This window comes from Pongo pygmaeus, chromosome 17 (genome assembly GCF_028885625.2).
Source record: "Pongo pygmaeus isolate AG05252 chromosome 17, NHGRI_mPonPyg2-v2.0_pri, whole genome shotgun sequence".
NCBI lineage: Eukaryota > Metazoa > Chordata > Mammalia > Primates > Hominidae > Pongo > Pongo pygmaeus.
Window position 1 is genome coordinate 73,580,370 of NC_072390.2, and position 18,192 is coordinate 73,598,561.

Below are 18,192 nucleotides of genomic sequence, written 5' to 3' on the forward strand. Positions count from 1 at the left end.
GACACTACATAACACTATTAGGTACTATTATTTTCCACTTTTTACAAGTGTGGAAACTGAAGCTCAGAGAGGTTAAGTAGATCACCTAAGTTCCACCACTAGACTAGTAAGTGGCAGCAACATCAAGTTTCCAATTCAGGACTAACTTTAAAGGTCACATTCTACTATACCATTATGCCCATAAGAGAACCACAGGAGTGAAATTATGTCATAGAAATATTAACATTTGGTTGAGGAGAGAAAAAGACCAGTCAAAAAATGTAATGTCCGTTTGGGTAGAGGATGGAGGGTGGCGGGTAGTGACTGGATAGGGTATAAAATTGCTAGGTGGAAAGAAAGGTTGGGAGTAGGGTAAAACGAGGGAGGCAGTCACTTGGGAAGCCAGGGTCGGGGGGTACAACTCGAGGTCAAAACAGTGCCCAGCTGAGCTATATTGGCTAAGAGTAAGTAACACTGGCACCCATTTAACTCATATGCACACGAGAGGTTGCATAAGCAACACTTCGTACATGGCAGACTTTTCTAAGAAGTCTAAATTTAGAAGACCCCTGTTGAATTTAAATTAAAAGGCAGGATTCCAGTAAAGACTAGAAGATTTTATTTCCATAATTGGCACTTGCAGGTAATAGATCCTCAGAAAATATTTGTACAGTGATTGAGGACAAAACAGGAAGGCACCTGAAGTGGTTGGGAAAGGCTTGCCAAGTCAAACTGAGTATGAAACGGCACTTGTATGTGTAAGGGTAATAGCATTTATTGAGTTATCTACGATGTGCCAGTTACCGAGTTAAGTGCTTCACATACATCAACTCCTTTAATTCTGGCAACAACTCTATATAAATTGTATTGTCAGTCCTATGTTAATAGATGAGGCAGAGAAATTAAGAAACTTATTCAAGCTCCTAACACTTGAATCGAGCAGATCTTTCATGCTCTTAGCCATCTCACTGCAGTCTGAACTCTTAACTTATGCTAGAGTGAAGTTTAATGACTGCTTGTGCTAGAATGTGGTGGAGACTGTATGGCGCACCTTCCTAGCCAACATGTATAAGAATATAGGTATCCAAATTATTGGTCAGAAAATCCTGCGGCCTTGGGTGATGAAAAGCTAATGGCAACAGAAATTGGGCCAGGAAGCCTTGTGTAGGGAACTACCTGACTGGTCACATTTCGTAAGTTACTTCCTTTTTGTCCCAAACGAAGCCATAGTTTTCAAAGGGATAATGGCCTTGGATGTTGCTAAGATTGGCAGAGAGAGCTCAGGTGTCGTCCATTCCGGATCATTCCAGGGAAAGGCATCCTCTACAGAGTTGCCTGCTTTGATGACGGAGATTGCGGGCGGCAGTCTGACGCGGTGTAAACCGATGATTCCCGCTAAAAACAATCATTTCCAAGATCTGATTAGCCTTAAATATGCCACAGCTCAGTCTGCAAAGTAGTAATTTTTTAAAAGTCTAGGCAAAGATTTTGGCCAATTCCAACTCAAGTATCCGGATCTCCAGCACTACTTCCCTCTAGCAATGCCATACACATCTAACTCTAAAACGAGGAAGCGTCCGTTGAGGTTGCCCACTGCAGGATGCTGGTGTGTCGCCGGGCACATCAAAGTCCCTGAGTCAGGGGAGAGCGCCCGCCGGGGACTGCGGCCTGGAGCCGGCGACTGAGAACCGCATGCCCGCTCTCTGGCGTGAGTACGCAGGCCTCCTCCCACGGTCTCGGGAAGCCCAGACGCCGCAGGCTTCCCCGCCATAGAGGAGCTGCCGGGGCGTAGCTCCTCCACCGCTTCCTCCTCCACCGCTTCCTCCTCCAGCTGCACCCACCCGTCCTTTCCTGCTCGGGAAGGCCTCCTCACCTCCTGGGTTTGAAGCGCGCGCCACGGCCAGCCCGGGACCGCGGGGGAGGGCGAGGGAGGCGCGCAGCCGCACGCACGCAGTAGGCAGCCCCGCCCCGCCCCTCGAGGCCCAAGGTCCCGCCCCTCGAGGCTCCGTGCCCCGCCCCCCAGGTGCCCCGCCCCTTTGCGCGGCTGGCGCGGCCAGCCGGCCCGGCTCTCCTCGGCAAACCTGTCTAGTTGGGGCGGGGAGCGGAGCTTCCTCCTCTGAGGGCCGTGCCGCGCTGCCAGATTTGTTCTTCCGCCCCTGCCTCCGCGGCTCGGAGGCGAGCGGAAGGTGCCCCGGGGCCGAGGCCCGTGACGGGGCGGGCGGGAACCCCGGCAGTCCAGGGTTGCCGGCGAGGGCCATGTCGCTGTTGGGGGACCCGCTACAGGCCCTGCCGCCCTCGGCCGCCCCCACGGGGCCGCTGCTCGCGCCTCCGGCCGGCGCGACCCTCAACCGCCTGCGGGAGCCGCTGCTGCGGAGGCTTAGCGAGCACCTGGACCAGGCGCCCGAGGGCCGGGGCTGGCGGAGACTGGCGGAGCTGGCGGGGAGTCGCGGGCGCCTCCGCCTCAGGTGAGCTCGGGGCCGCGGCAGGCCGGGCGCGCGGGCCGAGCGAGGTGGGCTGCGGTGGGGAGGTGGGGGCGCCGTCGGCGGGGCTGAGCGCGGCGGGGGCCGCCGGCGTGAGTGAGCGGAGGTGGGGAGGACTTCGGTCATTGAGGCGGAGCGGAACCCAGCAGCTTTCCGGAATGCCTGGGGTTTGAGAGCGGGGCCCAGGGCTCTGGAAGGTGGAGGCAAAAGTGGCCCAGCGGCTGCCTCGCTCCCTGTTCTACCTCTACCCCCGCCCCTGGGTGAAAGGGAGAGGTCGAGGTTGACCCCGGAGGATAGTGAGAGAAGGAAAGCTGTCAGGAGACCCCTAGGATGGGGCAGTCATCCAGAGGACTTAAAATGCAAAAGAAAGGGATGTGGACACTGCCCTGGGAGACCTAAGGAAGGCTGGGAAGAAGCGCAGGCGAGGCGATGAATGCAGAGGGTGGGGTGCAGGAATTCATGAACATTTTGCAAGGTATTGGGAAAGACTGACGCCGAACTGATCATCTCCCTCCATCAAACCAGGTTGCCACGTTCTCTTCTTGACTTCACCATGAACATGAAACTCGAAGTAAAACTATTTTCCTTGTTAGGTTTGGAATGGCTGTATTAGGGTTCCTGAAGTTTTGGTCTCGAGACTCCTTTACCCTCTTAAGAATTATTGAGGACCCCAGAGAGCTCTTATGTGGGTTAGAGATAATACATACATGTAATACATACTGATAGTTACCACCTTTGAAATTAAAGTTAAGACATTTTAAAAATATTAATTTATTTAAAAAGAATAACCCATTATATGGTAACATAAATAATACTTTCGTGGAAAAACAAATTTTCCAGAACAAAAAAGTCTATTAGAGAAGTGGCATTGGTTTTCATTTTGAAGATCTCTTTAATGTCTTGGCTTAATCACAGAGCCGGATTCGTTTATGTGCTTCTGCATTCAGTCTGTCGCACTATTGCAGGTTACAGAACACTGGAAACTGCAGTGTCCACTCCTGAAAGAATGAATGAAAAAGCTAAATAAAGTCTTAATATTATTATGAAAAATCTTTTTGACCTTGTGGACCCCGCGAAAGGATCTCAGGAACTGCACTAGGGGTTCCCAGACCCCACTTAGAACCATTACTTTATACCATTGTTGTAACTTTGGCCTGCCTTTGAACCCCTTAGCAGTTTTTTGAACTTCTCAAATGACCAAGATTTGTCTTACAGTATAATTATTTGTACACATCTTTATAAATGCCTTAAGAACAGAAACTGTCTCAATATTCTGTTATGTGTAGAGGTTAGTAAATACTTGATGAGAGGAAAGTCATTCATTCAAAATGGTATTTATTAAGTGCTTATTATTTGCTAGAAATTTTAGAAGATAAAAAACTAACAAATATTCAATTCCTAATCATAAGTGTTTATCCAGTAATGGACTATTATTTGGGGACCTTTACAATAACATATTAAATGCTGTGTTGGGTATGAATGATAATGGATTTTTATCATTTATTGAGAACATGGTATGTACCATAAAATGTACTAAATGTTTACATGCTGCTGCTGCTGCTTCATTCTTCTTTTTTATTCTTCTTATTTTTGCATTATCTTTTTTTTTTTTCCCCCGAGATGGAGTCTTGCTCTGTCGCCCAGGCTGGAGTGCAGTGGTGTGCTCGTGGCTCACTACAACCTCCGCCTCCCAGGTTCAAGCAATTCTCCTGCCTCAGCCTCCTGAGTAGCTGGGATTACAGGCGTGCGCCACCACAGCCCGCTAATTTTTTTTGTATTTTTAGTAAAGACGGGGTTTTGCTGTGTTAGCCAGGCTGGTCTTGACCTAAGGTGATCCAGCTGCCTTAGTCTTCCAAAGTACTGGGATTACAGGCATGAGCTACCCTGCCTGGCCACATAGTTTTCTTAAACCCTCCTGACAACTCTAGTTTCAGAGTTTGGGATTGAGGCAAAGGATAATAGTAACTTGGGATTATTGCTTGTGCAAAGGAGTAATGATGTGAGGAGGGAATAACTAGCAAGGCCTAGCAGAGAAGTGGCATAATTTTTTTCTGTTCTAGGAAAAACACGTTGGGGTTTTGGATATGCAAAAAAAAACAGCAACAACAAAATATCGTTATGCTAGGTACATAAATTTTTGAATTTCTGGACTTACCATAATATAAAAAATTGTCTTTGGGGGCAGATCTCCAGAGTATTACGGTGTTAACGAGTACTCTGGTTAGGGAAGGTTCTGGGCTTCCTGAAGAAAGCCGGGTATGGAGGACTCCTACATGGCCGTGAAGGAGGGAGAAGAAAGTCAGCAAGGCCCTGCCAGGGAAGAAGCGTGGCTGCTGGAATCCAAAAGCCGCAGATACTTGATGTTGGGTGTCGTGTTTTCCTCGCCTGCCTTCAGTCAGTTTTTGTTAAAGGCTACAAAATGGTCTTAGCTTTGTTCGGGGGAACTAAAGGAAATATTCGAGGCCACTTTTCTGTGGAGTCACACAGAGAGAAGGGGACAGTTGCCTAACAAGAGGTGGCAAGCACAAAGGGCATGCAGTTGTGGAATCTGAGAATTTGGGTTGGGAAGTCTGATGAGAGGCAGATGAGTTTCACCTGTCTTTCAAGATGGTATAGGTTAGTTTTGAGGAGGTTGGTTGGGGTGAGAAGGGTTGGAGAATTTGGGAACGTTAAGCTCATCCCTATTGAGATCAGAAGAATTAAACGGACTTTTTTCAAAAAACAGCACTGGGAACTTGGGGGCTGGACAGTGAAGCAAGGTCAGCTGGGGGTGCTTACTCTATTTAAGACAAAAAAGTTATTGTAAAGTGGTTTCTGCTGATGGGAGAAGATCTGTGATACTGGAAGGTTCTAAAGGTATTTTTTCTCCGGTGCCAAATACGGGAATTATAGTGTGAGTGTCTAGTCCGTGTGGGTGACAAGTCCCACGAGACTGTGAAGTGCTTTCTTCAGTCACTGGATCTGCAGCCCTAAAATCTCGAAATGTTGCCCATTCTGTTTCTTTTTCTTCTCTTCACTTTTTTTTTCTGACACTTTACATCTTTCCTCAAACTGGGTGAAAATTTAATAATACAAATAAGTAAACCACAAGAAAAGAGCCCATTCAAACTGTCTACAAGAGATTAGGAATAATTGTAAATGTTTTCATTGCTGATGACTCAGAGTAAATCCTTGTTGATAGCTTAGTTCCCCACAACCATGTACATTTGGGAATGCACTATAGTCAAACCTGGCCCTGATTCCATTCAAGACTGACCTGGACACCCTTAGCTGTTAGTGTAGATAGACACAGACTCTGAGGGTCTTGCCCAAGCTATGTAAATTCTTTGGTGGCATGGAACATCTGATCCCTAAGGATGGCAGACCTTACAGGAGGTTCTAAATGCTGCCTAAAATTCTGTTAAGTAGGGAGCTTAGAAATGGGGCTGTGGAACCTGGACCATGGAAAAACAGTCAGTCATTGCATACCTGCTGAGTAGAAGGTGCACTTTCAGATGCAGAAATCCTGCTCTCACGCAGTTTGTTATAGGAATGAGAACGTGTAAAAGGCTCTAACAAAAGGTTTCCTCCCAGCCTGGGAAACATACTGAGACCCTGTTTCTACAAAAAAAACCACAAAAAATTAGCCACACATAGTGGCACAGGCCTGTAGTCCCAGCTTCTCTGCAGGCTGAGATGGGATTGTTTGAGCCCAGGAGTTCGAGGCTGCAGTGAGCCTCAACAATTATGATTGAAATTCATTCAGTAATCATTCATTTATGAATAATTAATATGGACAAGACAGAATTTTATTGATTTAGGTATTGTTAACCTCCAGCATGGTCGACAGAGAAGACCTTGTCTCTAAAACAAATAAACTAAAAAAGTTTCCTTCGCGCCCTCTTGGTCTTATCCTTCAGTCCCATGACTTTACATTTATTTGGGTTGATTACTCCTAATTTCTATTTCTAGCCCATTTCTCTGGTTTGAACTCCTAGATTCATGTATGTAAACACTTGTTTGCCATCTTCTCTTGAATGACTAAGACACGTCTTAAATATAACATGTCCAAAATTTAACACATCTTCCCTTATAAACCTCTTTCTTTCAGTTTCTGCACCCTCTGGTTGTTCAGGCCAAAAATTTCGAAGTCATTCCTGACTCCGCTTTTACACACAAATCGTTTTTGTCAGCCCATCCTGCCTGCTGTACCTTCACTATATATATGTAGAATCCAACATCCACTGCAGGCACACTGGGCCAAGCCACGTTGTCTCTCAGCTAGATTATTCCAGTAGCCACTTAACTTCTCCCTCTTTTGCTTTGCTCCCACCCCAGTCTGTTATCAATATAGCAGTAAGAATGATTCTTTGAAAACATCACATCAGGTCTCATTCCTCCTCTACTCAAAACTCTCCTATTGTGGCCGGGCGTGGTGGCCTCACACCTGTAATCCCAGCACTTTGGGAGGCCGGGGTGGGAGGATTACTTACGCCTAGGACTTCAAAACCAGCCTGAGCAACATAGAGAGACCCCATTAAAAAAAATGCCAACTCTCCTATTGCCTTTCCATCTCAGTAAAAGCTACCATCTCATTAGCTACCAGTTCACTCTTCAACCTGATATCTTCTTATCTCCATCCCTCTCCACTCTGGTCACATGTGCTTTCTTGCCTTCCTTTGGACACAGTAGTCTTTGTACTTGCTGCCTACTCAGGCTGAGATGGTCTCCACAGGTAACCACATGACTTGTTCACCTCACTGAGCTCTTCTCTGATCATAGTATTTAAAATTACCTCCTACATCTGCTCAGTGTTACCTGTCTACTTGCGTTCCCACCACAACACTTATGACTATTGGTTGGTTGGATACATACACAAAAAGATATCTCTGTGTTTATTTAAATTTATGTGTGTACTTCTCTAGAATGAAAGATCCAGGAAGATACAGAATTTTGTTTTGTTTGCTGCTGTATCCTCAACACCTGGAAAAAATGGTGGCTTATTTTAGGTGATTGATAAATAGATCAAATTAATGAATAAAGATTCCAAATAGTAAATGTACCAAGAGGAGAAGCAGAAGAACCTAAAAACAGCATTATGGTTTGTCCCCTAAAGGGTGTATAATACATTCTATTTGATTATATATTTTTTAAAGATAAAAATAGAGATATTTTTAAAAAGCAAAGTACATTTGTTTCAGTAATAAAGCAGTTTTTAAATTAAATCAAAAATTCTAAATTAGGACTTTCAGAAACTACTTCAAAGCACACTCTTACAGGAATGTAACTTAAAAAGGAAAGAAAGAAAAGTTAGGTATGTATAAGCATCATCTTAGCTGAAAGCCAGTGCCCATACGGAAAATCAGTAAAACAAAAAGAGATACAGAGTCTTCTTTTTCTCCTGTGCCTCTTGTAATGGAAGAGAAATCATCTATAGTTCAATTTGATCTTTGTTCTTTTGGGGGGAAGGAAAGCCAAGTGTTTTTAACTTTCTCTATATCAATATAGACATTAATTAAAGCATCATTTGGTTGCATTTGATGAGATGGCTTCTTAATTTCATTTATCAGATCCTGGTAAACTTCTGAATCATAAAAATTATATTTAGCATACAGCATCCCTATTTTTACAAATCTCATTCTAATTATTTACAAAATTAGTAATCCTTGTATTGTTTCTAATCAGGTTCTTTTACTTGGGCATTTCAGAAACTAGTAAAATAAAATTTCACAAAATAAGAGCACTAACAGGCAGCTTCACTTTTTTATGTTTTCTGTCATCATAGTCACCATTGTTTCTTAAAAGAAAGAACACTTTAACACCTAAAAATAGAAAAGACAATTTTAGAATAAAAGACAGCTTTGTTGTCCTTATTTTTATCATTTTACCTTGGACTGCAGATTGTGCTGCCATTGGTCTACAGTCCAAAATTTGAGACTGGTTGACCTGTGATATGATGATTCACATTTAACAAGAATGGCATATTGAATATAATAAAATTGAACTAGGATGCTTAGAAAAGAATACCTAGTAAATATAGTGATCACAGGAGGCCTAAGAGGACATTTTCAGGTTACCAAGATAATAGTTACTCAAAAAAATGTTTAAGGAAAAGCTAAAATATGTTTCAGAAATAAGCATAGTTAAGAAATTAGCTTTAATATTCTTTTAATATCCCCATATTCTTATTGCATAATAAGAGCTAACCTTTATTGAATGTCTGTTACTTGCCAAGCACTGTGTTAAGCACTTCTTACATGGATTAGCTATTTAATTCTAACAACCCTATGAGGTAGATAATATTACTAATGAAATTAATTTGATTGTATACATTTTTTCCATATGAAATAACATTATCACTGAATTTTAAATCTTGGGTAACAGTATAAATGCTATGACAGCATCTTCATAAGACTACTCAAAATGAATGAGGATTAATATTTCAAGCAATAAAATAGTTTGCTAACCTTGATTCTGTCACACCCTAGCACTATTATGTTTCGCCCCTTGCATCTATTCAGGCTTTCAGCCTTGACAATTATGATTGAAATTCATTAATGCCTAATTAATATGGACAAGACAGAATTTTAGGTATTGAGGGATTTTATGTCTGTGTGTGTGTGTATACACACACATATATGTTTAATATGATGGGGTTTCTGTTTTCAAGGAGTTTCCTATAATCTAGTTGGATAAAGCAGCTTTTCTTCCTGCTCATGAAGAAAAGCTCACAGTTCTAAGGTGAAATTATGTGAGATAAAACATGAAACAAGTCTGCACATGACTGCTTAAGGCCCAAATCCAGGCTGCTACCTATTTCATATAGCCCATGATCTAAGACTGGTTTTTGTATTTATGAATTGTAAAACAAAACAAAAAACAACAAAGAAGAATGTGTGATAGAGACTGTATGGCCCAGAATATCTAAAATATATACTTGCTGGCCATTTAGAAGAACAGTTGTCTATAAAATAAGTGCAGTTAGGAGACTGTGTCTATAAAGTGTGTTTGGTGGACTGGTGTGGTCTAGGAGGACCTTGTAGAGAAGCTAGAGTTAATATGGGACTGTAATTCAAATTGGCAGGAAAAGGAGCAGGATCTGCAAAGATGGATGAGGTGTGAATTCTACAGTATATCATGCAGATTATCTAAACACTTCGGTTGGCTGTTGTTGATTATGTTTCTTTGGGAAAGTTTTTGTGTCGTTGATTGCTCGGTTTTTTCTTGATTCTTTTGTCTCCCCTTGAATGTTTAATACTTGTACTTTCCCCTTCTATAAAATGATTACAATTCATATCATTGTTCCATTCTTCATGGCCTTCTATGATCTGATCTTAACCTGTCTTTCTAATCTCGTATGCCACTACTGCACACAATAACATGGAAAAGAAAATTGTATATGTATGTTAAATACTGGTATTTTTAAAAGAATAGTTTTAACAAAAGGACAATAAGACATTCTTTAAAGGAAGGGTTAGCAAACTATTTCCATAGAGGGCCCAGTGGTAAATATTTTTGGCTTTGCAGCCAGGTATTCAGCTCTGCTGTTGTATCAGGAGAGCTGCCATAGACATTTGTAAATATGTGAATGAATGAGTGTAGCTGTGCTCCAATGAAACTTTATTTACAGAAATCAGGTAGCTGAACACATTTGGCCCACAGGCCGTGGTCCCTGCAATAGGATATTTCTAGGTACTTAGAAGTACTTTGGTTTTTTGCTTTCTTTTTTTTTAAGGCAGAGTCTCGATCTGTCGCCCAGGCTGGAGTACAGTGGCATGATCTCAGCTCACTGCAATCTCTGCCTCCTGGGTTCAAGCGATTCTTGTGCTTACTGAGTAACTGGGACTACAGGCGTGCACCACCACACACCAGCTAACTTTTGTATTTTTAGTAGAGATGGGGCTTCACCATGTTGGCCAGGCTGGTCTCAAACTCCTGGCTTGATGAGATCTGCGTGCCTTGGCCTCCCAAAGTGCTGGGATTACAGGTGTGAGCCACCGTGCCCAGCCTAAATACTTTGAATGTCAATAGTACTGGTTCTCTTTCTAAATATACTTTTTAAAAATTATCAAAAGAGCCAGGAGTGGTGGCTCCAGCTCTTTGGGAGGCAGAGGTGGGATTATCACTTGAGCCCAGGAGTTTGAAACCAGCCTGGGCAACATAGCAAGACAGCATCTCTATTAAAAAAAATTATCTAAAAATAAATGCACATAAAAAAATCAACAGTACAAAAGGGGTTATAGTGAAAAGTAGATCATCCAGCCATGAGCTCTACTGTCTTACCCTCTGTGAGGCAACCATGGCTACAAGTTTCTTAGATACCTTTTCAGAGTTTACTCTCCGTGTATAAGAACACACACAGATCATCTTGGTAATAACAAACACTGTTCTGTATCTTCCTTTTTTCGTATGAATACACACATAGACATACTACCTTGTTAATACAAATGGTGTATTATACACAGTTTTTTATGTTAATTCCTTCATTTCTCAGTATGTCTTGAAGACCTATGCCTTTACCTCAGGCTCAGTTTTTTTAATGAATTAACAGTATTTCATTTGATATACGTGCCATAATTTATTTAAGCTAGTAATTAAGGATATTTTAAGTATTTTTCAATTGCTAACCTTGTAACATTGATTGTTCTATCTAGTGTCGTTTTCGAGACATTAGCCTCTCTTGCTTTCAATTCAGAGTACTACCAACACCGTTTATATACATGCATGTGCTATGATTTAAGATATTTTGGCTCCCTGATGGAATGAGTGCATATTTCTTTCACTCAGGAGGCAGCAGAATGTAGCCTACTGGGGCTTCATTTGGGGTCATTTTGTATTTCATCATCTTTGAAGAAGGAGTAAGGAAATTTTTCTGGCCTTCCTATTCCCCATTCCTAAATTAAAGGCAAAAAAACCTTTGTCAGTATCAAGGCTCAATTTCTCTCACATCCTGTTTCTGGGTTTCTCATTCTCCTGATTTAATAATCATGGGAGCTGAGTGGGAGAAGGGAATAAAGAGGAATTCCCCATGATGAAAGAGGAGGAAAGGATACTCACATTCATTATGTGAATAGTTTGTCACCACCCACACACTCACTTGTGATTTATTCCATACAGCACCACTGTGGTCCAGATATATAGCAGGTGTATCATGTGGAAGAAAGCTGTTGACTTGAATTCTTTCTGTTGCTTTCAGTTGCCTAGACCTGGAGCAGTGTTCTCTGAAGGTACTGGAGCCTGAAGGAAGCCCCAGCCTGTGTCTGCTGAAGTTGATGGGTGAAAAGGGTTGCACAGTCACAGAATTGAGTGATTTCCTGCAGGCTATGGAACACACTGAAGTTCTTCAGCTGCTCAGCCCCCCAGGTAGGTTTTGTTCTTAGGATTATTCTCCAGGAGTTCATGGAGCCAAACTTAGAAGAAATTATCTCTTTTGACCAGGTGAATTGTGTTAAGTATTTTTGGAAAATGTAAATGCGTAGTGCCTTGTTTGCTTTCCCAGGTTGAAGCAAATGCAATGCATGAATATTGGTTGGATTGTGGTTGAAGAAACCAGCTACGTGAGACATTTTTGAGATAGTTGGAAAAATTTGAATGTAACTACATATTTGATATATTAAGTAATTATCATATGATAATGATACTATAGGAGAATGTCCTTTTTTTAAAAAGGAGATGCGTTTTAAAGTATTTAGGGAGAGGATTCCTATGACGTACATTGGAATAGTGCAGCCAAAAAAATGAACATATATTTATTCCTGTGTATTTATATAGATGAAGTAAAGCAAGTATGACAAATGTTTAAGTTTTTTTTGCTGCAGTGAGGCTTTCGAATGTTGATTAACTCAACCTTATAACCTTATGAGTTTTTCCTGAATTACCGATATTGGGTGAGGCTTTGCACTTCCCGCATCAGATGAGGCTTAGGAAACAGTCCCTCTTCTCCATTCAGCTGCTCTCCTCTCAGCTGCAGATAGAGTTGGTCTACAGCAGTGGTGGGGAGCAGGAGGGACATGCCATCGAAGTTGGCTGGTTGTGGCAGCACTACAGACCTCCTTCCTTACCTGGGGATCCAGTGGGCCATTATTTGTCCCACAGGAAGCAAAGAGGCTGGTTGAGCTTGGAAAGGCAGGTTGAGTTTGGAAAGACAAAGGACCTGATGCACTCTATTTTACATGGTTTTGATGTATACCATTTCAATATTTTTAAGTTAACATGAGGAACTTAAAACCATAAATGAGATGTTATTTTTTATTGTTAGTTGTGGGATAGGAAATTAGGAACACATGGTATAGTGGTATGCCGTCAGTTACATGTTAAAGGCAAAAAAACCTTTGTCAGTATCAAGGCTCAATTTCTCTCACATCCTGTTTCTGGGTTTCTCATTCTCCTGATTTAATAATCATGGGAGCTGAGTGGGAGAAGGGAATAAAGAGGAATTCCCCATGATGAAAGAGGAGGAAAGGATACTCACATTCATTATGTGAATAGTTTGTCACCACCCAACCCAAATAGGCATAATAAAGAGAATACATTTCTCCTTCTAATTGAAAAGCTTAGAGCAGGTTTGGCTTCAAGAGAATCAAGGAACAATCCTGTTCTCAACGCGTTGGTTGGTTTTTGTCTTTCTCTTCCTTTCTTGGCATTGGCTTCCTTCCATGACTGACTCTCCGCATAGCGCAAGACGTCTGCTGGCTTTTTCTGGGCTCCTTCATTCTTGCCCCAGCAAAACCCAGAGGGTTCATCTAGTTAACTAGCTTCGGTCACATGCCTAGCTCTAAACCTGTCACTGCCAAGGAGATGGAATGTGCTGACTCACCTGACTTGAAGCCAGCAGTGGAGTTGGGTTGAGTCAGCTTTCCTGGAACCACATGGATCACCAAACAAAATTGAAACTATTAGAAGGAAAAAGGAAGCAGCAGATACTGGGGAGGTAACCAAAAAGCTTACTACAAATGGAAAGAGCCCTGGATTATAAATAAGGAGACTTGGACTCCCAATCATCCCCGCTTTACAAAGCCCGCTGTAGATGGTAAAATAGGCCTCTGATAAATGCCCTGTGAATTTGATACACACTGTATTGGATGCTTGCCTTCTATTTCCCAGCGCCTCTTCCTACCAACAGGGCTGGGGTGGGAATAACTAGCTGCTAATGCCACCCTCCCAAATGCGACTGTTGTTTGGCACCAAACAGTAAACTTTCTTTTTTAAACCTGGCCCATTACTGATAGAAACAATAGAGTTCCTAAAGTGGTATTTATTAATTTTTATATTGCTGGTACCTGAAGTAGCACCCAAGAGTTGTGACATTTGAAATCTGCTAGTCTAGGTTTCATACTGGTAAAGTCCAAATTCTCATACTTAGTAAAGTCTCATACTTAGTAAAGTCTACTTTTGCTTACTTTACTAAGTTCTCATACTTTATTGAATACCAGGGCCTCTGAAAGCTTAGGAAACCTTTCTGGGAAGTAAATATAATATGTATTTCATTCTCTTTTTCAATAATTATGCTTAATTACTCTAACCGTTGTTTGCCAAGTCTATAATATGAACATAAGTATTCTTTACCTCGCAGAGTTATAGGAGCTGCATGAGATAATGTTGTGTTGAATTTCATCTGTACAATGACAGGGGCCTTATCTCTTTTGATTTGTGTTGTGATCACTGGCCTGAGATCTAGGGTTTCGGAATTTTTAAGTTTCCCATATGTGAAACCGGGCTTGACTGAAATTGAGTCATATATTTATTTAGGTGTAACAATTTGCCTGAATTTTTAAAATAACACAATATTTTATATTTTTATTTTTGACAGGCCAGCAACTAATAAAGTGCCACCCTAATAAACATTAGTAATCTTCCTTTGAAAAATCCATTTTTGCTCTTTGTGTTTTTCTCCAAATAGGATTAGCACTTTTCTATCAGTATTCCCCAGTGCAGATTATCCTGATGATATTTGGCTTACAGGCTTTCTCAAGATTATCTCATAGGGCTTTTTTGCATTTGAGGAGAGAATAGGAAAGGAAAGCAGTTTATTTTTTTCTTTTTGTTTTTCTTTTGTTTTTAATTTTCTCTTCAGTACATTTGTGAGCTGTAGGGAAATATTATTTGTTTTATTTTGTTTTTTAAATTTTTTGCGATAAAGGGTCTTTCTCTGTCTCCCAGGCTGGAATGCCATGATATGATCTCGGCTCACTGCAACCTCTGCCTCCGGAGGCTCAAGCAATCCTCCTGCCTCAGCCTGGGACTACAAGCACACACCACCATACCCAGCTAATTTTTGTATTTTTGGTAGATACGGAGTTTTGCCATGTTGCCCAGGCTCATCTTGAACTCCTGGGCTCAAGCAATCCACCTGCCCTGGCCTCCCAAAGTGTGGGATTACAGGCGGGAGCCACCGCCCTGTTTCTGTGTTACCACTTGTGCACTGTTTCTGTGAAGTTTTATGTCATGTTAGCCATATAATGTCCTTAGGAATTGGTTGTTGCTTGAATGTTAGTTATTGATTTAACAGCAAACATTTTGAGATCTAATAAAGCTCAGTAATTTTAGGAAGAAGTAATTAATTTGTTAGCTTACTGTCTGCATCTAATATGCATAATCTAAGATTTGCTCTTTTTTTTTTTTTTTTTTTGAGATGGAGTTTCGCTCTTCTTGCCCAGGCTGGAGTGCAATGGCACGATTTCAGCTCACCGCAACCTCTGCCTCCCAGGTTCAAGTGATTCTCCTGCCTCAGCCTCCCGAGTATCTGGGATTACAGGCATGTGCCACCACGCCCAGCTAATTTTGTATTTTTAGTAGAGATGGGGTTTCTCCATGTTGATCAGGCTGGTTTCGAACTTCAGACCTCAGGTCATCCACCCGTCTCAGCCTCCCAAAGTGCTGGGATTACAGGCGTGAGCCACCGCGCCCAGCCGACTTACTCTATTTATAGATAGTAGAATAAAGAAATACAAGAATTATAGAGAAGAATTTTAATATTTTAATAAAGATATTGAGAATAAAAACTATTGTAATTATATTAAGAAGATAAGCTCTGATAGAATCAACTTAATTGGTGGTTTGCCTCATGCATTCAATAAAGTTTACTGTATTGCAATGCCCTTGCTATGCTAGGCATTATGCTAGGTACTGTGAGTTTAGAGATGAATAAAACAATGGTTTCTACCTGCTGATAGGTCATAGTTTAGTAGGGGAGACAAACATATAAAAGATCATATCCAAGACAGTTGTAAAAAATATATATATATAGTAAGTTTATCTGATCTCCAGTTTTCCCTCTTTGCTATATTCTTGAGTCTTAGTGAAAATACAAAATAGAAATATTGTAATGTTTTCTCTCTTTTTTTGCATTGATACTATTTCATGGGAGGACATTACTTCTTATTCCACAGGAAGTCTGATGATTTTCCTCTGTCCTTACAGAGAGAAGCCTGGTTTGAGTTATGCTGTGAACTGGCCTTTGAGGTATAAATGCAGGGAGAAGGGGAAACTTTAGATTTATTTTGATTAAACAAGACACTATAGTCTTACGTTGCCATATTCTGTTCCAAGTGATGGTGGAACAACAGTCAGAGGTAGCTCTGAAAGGTAACTGTAACTGTCATGTGGAGTTTCTCTGTCTTTTGAGAAACTGACCAAGTTTCTTTTCTGGATTTGTTTTGGTGCCCAGAAATAGCTAGAGCAGTATCCATGCATCTCTAACTAGAACAGTTTCTGTGATAAGGAGCCAGCTTCAGCAGTCAGTCAGCATGAAGTCTGAGTATAAACTCACTCTGGAATTATAATTTTATATATTTTGTGAAGGAGCCTCAGAGGATTGAGGTTTTTACTCTCTGTTGCTTTCTCTCTTGTCGAGCATTTCCACTGCACATGGGTTGGCCAACTTGCCCCTCAGTCTGGTCTTACTTGAATTATATGATAGGGAAATCGCTTCTAGTTTTTATGTGTGGATGGTGTTCATCCCATTTTCCAGCGCTAGTAAATTGTTTCCCTACTTTTATTCCTTTGCTCATCTCAGTGGGAATTGGAGAAGAGGGTTAAATGAATGTGTTGAAATGGTTTTGAACCAAAGGTCTGTAATGATTTTTTTTTTTTTAGATCCTATTTAAGTTTCAAAGACTGATTCCAAAGCAACCAATATTGACATCTGTATTATTGGCAAATGTAGATAGACTTAGATGTGTAGTTCAAGGTGCTTTTGTTTCTTTTGTTGTTGTTGTTGTTGTTTGTCTGCTTTTTGAGTCTCACTCTGTCACCCAGGCTGGAGTGCAGTGGCGCGATCTTGGCTCACTGCAACCTCATCTCCCAGGTTCAAGCGATTCTTCTGCCTCAGTCTCCTGAGTAGCTGGGATTACAAGCGCGCACCACCACGCCCAGCTAATTTTTATATTTTTAGTAGCAACGAGGTTTCGCCATGTTGGCCAGGCTGGTCTCAAACTCCTGACCTCAGGTAATCCGTCCGCCTTGGCCTCCCAAAGTGCTAGGATTGCAGGCATGAGCCACCACACCCAGCCTATTTGTTTCTTTTGTTTTAAGTGAAAATATTGTGAGTGTAGAATTATAGGCTTCATCAGTCCTAGTTACATACATCACGAAATGGTTGCCTGGAGAAGTGATGCCCTTAACCTGGAATGGGCAGAGCAAAGGCTGAACGATAGGAGCTGTTTAGAGAGAACTAGCATTCTTGATGTGGGTCTCATTAAGATGAATCCCAAGTTGCTTTTCAGCTCCAGTGCTGCGATATTGCCGTTTTATTTCACTCTTCATATGAAAGGTGCCTCACTGAGGGTACCTATGAGATTTCTGTGGCAGGGTCATGTGCCATCTTTTCAGTGGCACCTTTTCCATTTGCCTCTACTCCTTTTTTATTTCATACCATTTTTTCTCAGATCTGTTGTAACATACGCATTGTTATGTTTTGGCTATTTTTATTACTTTTTTATCTCTAAAATAAGTGCAAAGGTTGTTTAATATTATTCTTTAGTTTCTAAAATACCTTTACTTCACATTTTATATTCACAATTCTGTGAAGCGACAGAACAGTGCTATTGTGAACATTTAAATTTTAACCAACAAACATTTACATGGGAAATGAGATTTCCAAAAGTTATCATTTGGCCAAAGTCACAATTATTGACAAAGGTAGGATTAAAAACCAGGTCTGCTGACCCTGACCTGAACTCAATACCATTTCCATAATGCTACGAAATTTCTGAATTAAGAAACTTAGTTCTGTATTATTACCTCAGTTGCCTCTTTGACCAATGGAGTTCAATTTTTTTCTTCTTGCCAACTTAAAAAGTGCTCAAAGACTGGATCTTATTTGTAAGGGACTTTTCTTATTTCATGAATATCAGGAAATTGGCAATTATTCCTAAAAGAAAAATATCAAGAAGTGAAAAGAGAAAAAGATGGTATGGTTGGGCATGAGGATAAGGAAGAAGTAGAGGGAGAGAAAGGGCTGGTGAACAAGGCCTAAAGGAATGTCTTTCTGGATGTGGAGTGTCGAGGGGAGTCTCAGGCAATGTAACAGAATAAGGGATGTGATGTGGGAAACTAGATTTAGCTACAATCTCTACAAATTTCAATTGACATGTAAGAGAAACATATGTGGACATACTTTGTATAATGCCGTAGGAGGGACACACATGGACCTACTTTGGTTATATAGTGGGGGAAATTGTTAGAGGAAGAGGAATGATATTTATTTGGGCACACTGTAGGGCATGTGGGTACTCTTCTGTGATAGCATAGAAGA

The 18,192-nt window shown here is 41.4% G+C and overlaps 2 protein-coding genes across 5 annotated transcripts in view; one reads left to right on the forward strand and one right to left on the reverse strand.

The window, feature by feature from the left end:
* Positions 1–583: 583 nt before the first annotated feature.
* On the reverse strand, positions 584–2,237 carry LOC134738450 (proline and serine-rich protein 2-like). The gene is made up of 2 exons (XM_063653616.1): positions 1,853–2,237; positions 584–1,374 (listed from the first exon to the last, which is right to left on the reverse strand). The coding sequence occupies exons 1-2, from the start codon at positions 2,235–2,237 to the stop codon at positions 1,178–1,180; spliced, it is 582 nt and encodes a 193-aa protein (XP_063509686.1). The 3' UTR covers positions 584–1,177.
* The window catches only part of MALT1 (MALT1 paracaspase), an 80,048-nt gene continuing 63,873 nt past the window's right edge, over positions 2,018–18,192 (forward strand). For 2 of the 4 annotated variants that reach the window (XM_063653759.1, XM_063653760.1), the window contains exons 1-3: positions 2,035–2,444; positions 11,635–11,801; positions 15,070–15,192. In XM_063653759.1, coding sequence (XP_063509829.1) covers positions 2,236–2,444; positions 11,635–11,801; positions 15,070–15,192 — 499 coding nt within the window. In that variant the 5' untranslated portion in view covers positions 2,035–2,235. Of the gene's footprint in view, positions 2,445–11,634; positions 11,802–15,069; positions 15,193–18,192 lie in introns of all 4 variants that reach the window. The other 2 variants (XM_054460530.2, XM_054460531.2) reach the window with 2 other exon arrangements.